This window comes from Octopus bimaculoides, chromosome 4 (genome assembly GCF_001194135.2).
Source record: "Octopus bimaculoides isolate UCB-OBI-ISO-001 chromosome 4, ASM119413v2, whole genome shotgun sequence".
Lineage (NCBI taxonomy): Eukaryota > Metazoa > Mollusca > Cephalopoda > Octopoda > Octopodidae > Octopus > Octopus bimaculoides.
This window is the reverse complement of record NC_068984.1, coordinates 101,969,239-101,974,171: the sequence shown is the minus strand read 5'-3', so window position 1 is coordinate 101,974,171 and position 4,933 is coordinate 101,969,239. Positions and strand designations below refer to the sequence as shown.

Genomic DNA, 4,933 nt, shown 5'->3' with positions numbered 1-4,933 from the left:
AGCCGATGAATTCGTAAGTGCCTTTTCTTCTCGTTGATTTTTGGCGTCGCATGGCCAGAAATTACCGTGAATTTTTTAGAGACACTTTCAGATTTATCAGAATATTGGGCTGATGAGACGGAATAGATTAATATCTTAACCGCGAAACGTTCGTATCCAATTAACTAAAGGCAGGTTTGTTTTTGCTTTTCACTCTGGTTTTTTGTTCTATGTGCGCCATAAATATCGCCATCCATTTAGAGAAAAATTTGTAGTTTAGAATCAGTAGTTTTTTGACTGCTATTTCTAAATTTTCAGTATGTTGGAGAAGCAACTCAATGCTAATCCCTGTATATTTACGATATATATATATATATATATATATATATATATGATGGGCTTCTTGCAGATTCTGTCTACCAAATCCACTCACAAGGCTTTGGTTGGCCCAGAGCTATTGTAGAAGGCACTTGCCCAGTGAGACTGAACCTGAAATCATGTGGTTGGGAAGTAAGCTTCTTACCCCAAAGTCATGCCTGTGCCTTTATGTTATTAATTATCTTGGGAGTTAATAAATCTATTTACTTCATAACCCTTAAATAACAGTGAAACTATCAAAAATAAATTATCCAAGAGAAGAAATATAATGATGAGCAGATGGTGTAGTACAAAGAACAAAATGATGAAATTATAATAAGATTCTAAAAGAAAGGTATCAAAGATAAAAGCTATCAATGAAACTAATTTGTCTGCTTTCTTAAAGACCACCAACATTTAACCCTTTAGTGTTTAAACTAGCTATATCTGGCCCAAATATTCAACCTGTATTATGTTTAAATCAGCCAGGTCCGGCCTCTCACACCTATCCTACAATGTCATTCTAAAAATAAACAAACATATCATTTGAGCGTGATCGTTACCAGCGTCGCCTTCCTGGCACTTGTGCCGGTGGCATGTGAAAAGATATTCGAGCGAGATTGTTGCCAGTGCCGCTGGACTGGCTCCTGTGCAGGTGGCACGTAAAATACACCATTTTGGGCATGGCCTTTGCCAGTACCGCCTGACTGGCCTTCGTACCGGTGACACGTAAAAGCACCCACTACACTCTCGGAATGGTTGGCGTTAGGAAGGGCATCCAGCTGTAGAAATTCTGCCAAATCAGATTGAAGCCTGGTGTAGCCACCTGGTTCACCAGTCCTCAGTCAAATCGTCCAACCCATGCTAGCATGGAAAGCGGACGTTAAACGATGATGATGATGATGATTATTGAGATCTCAAAGCTACAATACAATACATGATTAAATGAAAACAATATAGATAAATAGTATTACTTTTGACAGACTAATCTGAATGCTAAAGGGCTGGGGTGCAAATACAATCCTGATTTAGAGAATGGTGATTATCAATCACCACCACAATCACCCAGGCAGTGGTGGCAGTGAGTGCCACTCATTTAACATCCACTCCATCATGCTTGCATGGATCAGACAAAATACAGCAACTTTATTTACTAAAGGGTTTTTTTCCCTTAATTTTGACCACATACTTTGCTTTGAAGTTTACATTTTAGCAATATTACAAAAACAAATTATTATAATGTTAATGCTTTTGTTACCATATTTCTACTGCCATTCACTGCTTTTGTTTCAATTAAGTTTGAAAGTAATGAAGAATATAGTAAAATAGCTTTGTCATGAGAAAGCTGGTGTTTGGTTATTGTATTGTAAAGTCAGGGATTAAGCAGATATTTAATCTAACTGAACTACAGAGTCAGAGTTTAATGTTGGAACTAATGTTTTGTCATAAATACAGTAATCCATTTTTATATCAAATAATTCATGAATATTTTCAAACAAATGTAAAAAAAATTAATTTACTTTTTGGCTTTAAAATGTGCATTTCCTGATGAATTGTGTCTTGTAGGTAAGACTAAACTTGGAATACCTGCAACAGATAAAAATTAATGTATGACATCAGAGATATCAAAACAAATTTTAAAATTCATGACACCAGTGCTAACTTACCTAATTTTTAGCATTGAGTAGAAAATAAAATACAATTTGCTTTGTCAAAAAGTAAACCTATAAAGTAAAGTGTTTCAAGTTTGTTATTTTGACGAGTGTTTGAAGATTAATTGAATGTGTCACTAACATTTAGGAGAAAGACATGAAAGTTCAACACTATGTGAGGAAGAAAATCTTCAGTATAGTATTCTAATAACCTTGTGGTTAACAGGGTTTTTAAAAATTAAGAGACTTGATAAGGGCAGTTTGTCAATCTTTACCCTTTAGCATTCGGATTATATATATATATATATATATATATATATATATAAAATCTGAATTAAGGGAACTATGAAATGCTTTGTTTAAGGGAACAATAAAATATTTTTGATGGGAAGTCAGGTGGGACACTGTAGGGCCCAAGTGCCCAGTGATGCCACTCTCTACCATTGTAGTTGTTCTATACATAAGACCAACAAGTATATTTTACCTTAGTGGAAAACAAATCATTTCCACAAATCTCAACCTTTAAATCATTTAATATTCACTCATGTCCAGATAAACTTAAATGGAAAATTTAAGTGCAGGAGAATAATTGAATTGTTAGGTATATTTTAACAATGCTTGCTTTCTTATGGAAAGAAGATATCTTTCCATAAGAGAGAACATATAATATAACAGTAACATAGAGACAACATGAACAACTATGTTTCTGTAAAGATTTAATTGTTATAATCACAAACATTTTCAAATATGAACAAATGCAACAGTGATAATAGGCTTAACATATCAAAGTATAAGAAATTTGATATGCAAACACACATGTATGGTGAAATTCATAGATTTTCAAAAGATTAAGTGATTTGTGATCAACAAAAGCTGATAAAAATTTACTCTTTCCAACTTTTCATAGATGAAATATTCCTTAATACTGTGACCAGCGCTGAAAATAGTGGTCTGTGCAAGAGTATTAAAAAAAGAAAAAACAAAACAAAAAAAAACTATCATTTTTGGTCAGTTTTTATATGCCTCAGTGATCACTATCTAGATTCTGAACTCCCCCTCCATACAAAATGGAATATTCATTCTTTAGAGCTGCATTTTATATTCCATTTACACAACTAACAACTGCAACTTCTGTATCCACTGTCAATATCCAGCTTTCATAAATAACTTCAGACTTAAGATCATTTCAACCATATGTCACATTTTGCTTAATAAATTCTTTGATTTAAAAACTAGACATATTTATTTGGAATCTACAGAGTCAAAGTTTCCTACTTGTTCTCGGATGTTCTGTTCAAGAACAGCAGCATGGAAATAGCCTAGAAAATTATCTGCAGTAGTATTTATATATATTTTATTGAAACAGAGTTATTACTGATAGATACAATATTATTCTTGTTAAGCAGCAAATGCTTCAATGATGTTCGTTTTCAGTGGCTGGCTTTAATGACCAGATACATCTCAACCAACATTGTCTATATTGTCCAAAAATTGCAAGTTGGAGTTATCTTCCTTGTCCAACCACCCACCAACAAACGATTTTTCTTAAAAAACCTCTAATAGAGTGATGGTTTGTTGCCAAATTAATGTGGCAGCCCCAGGAAAGGGAGAAATGCTACTGCTATTTAACCACAGGAAACATCGTTTCCAGTTGGCTATGTAACAAGCATTCTGTGTCCTTAAGTTTTCAAACAGGGGAGATAAGCACATCCACTCAGCAAAGCCAGCATCCAGACTAGTTTCAGAGTAATTGTTTTTCATCAGTCTGGAGTAGCTTGGCTTGCTAGCTGTCGATGCTTATTTGCCTTTGAAAACCTATAGAATTTCAAGTGAAATAAATTCACTGATCTACAAAATTAGAAATATTGCATTTCTAAATCTCTCAGAGAGACTTATACAGTAGTAGCACTTGTCCACCAATTGTTTAATTAAACTCAACTGGCCCAAGGTCTTCAACTCTCTCTCTTACAAATGTAGGGCTTGGTCTCTTCAGATATTTTCTTGTGGCCATATCGATGACAAAACATATAACAGGTTTACTGAGGAATGTAACCCTGTTGAAAACCTGAAATATTTATTGTGCCTAATATGCATATTTGAGATTTGAATATATAATTAGCTAATTTACCTATTATTTAGATTTCAAACTGGGTATTGTTCTTAAAGGTACTGCTTAGTATAAGTAATTAATATACCAAGTTTGAACAGTGTAATAAATATAAAACTTGAGATATTTCATTTATATGTATTAAATTAACTGAACATATTCATTTTTCAGCTGTCTCTCCATTTGAAAATTGCATTTTCAAGTGTGTGTTGAAAAAATATGCAATAAATTGCACATCTGAATTATTTGTAAACTGAAATCTTCTAAAAAGTGCTTCAGTTTCTAAACAAAACACTTCTGAACATTTTATAGGCAAAGATTTTAAAATATAGAAGTTTAAAATCACCCCATCCTGCCAAAAAATTTATCAATCGGAATTTCGAAACAAGTTTTGCTTTACTTTGAAAGGCAACTCCAGAAAACATTATCCAATATACAGTTTTTTCACCAAATAAAATTCATTACAAACATCTCTCAAATTTGACTAACTTTGTATATTCTTCTATTCTTTTACTTGTTTCAGTCATTTGGCTGTGGCAATGCTGGAGCACTGCCTTGACAGGTTTTTAGTTGAACAAATTGACCCCAGGACTTACTTTTTAAGCCAAAAATCACACAACCCTCACCCCCAATTTTCCATGACAGGTTAGGGCTTGGAATACACCAAATGGATGCATGGCATATCACTTAGTCAAATTAGCCCATCATTTACTCCACAAATGTTTTGTTGTTAATGCTGCACTTTCCCATATCACCTGTTTCAACAGAACTGTAATGTATACACAAACTATACCATATTAATTTTGAGCAATGCCAGGTATCTCTGCTAGTATATATA

At 33.4% G+C, this 4,933-nt stretch overlaps 1 protein-coding gene across 1 annotated transcript in view; it reads right to left on the bottom strand.

Moving 5' to 3' along the window:
- The window catches only part of LOC106883774 (39S ribosomal protein L42, mitochondrial), a 15,307-nt gene that overhangs the window by 8,661 nt on the left and 1,713 nt on the right, over positions 1 to 4,933 (bottom strand). Inside the window, exon 2 of the mRNA XM_014934903.2 lies at positions 1,857 to 1,923. Within this exon, the coding sequence (XP_014790389.1) occupies positions 1,857 to 1,923 (67 nt within the window). The remainder of the gene's footprint in view (positions 1 to 1,856; positions 1,924 to 4,933) is intronic.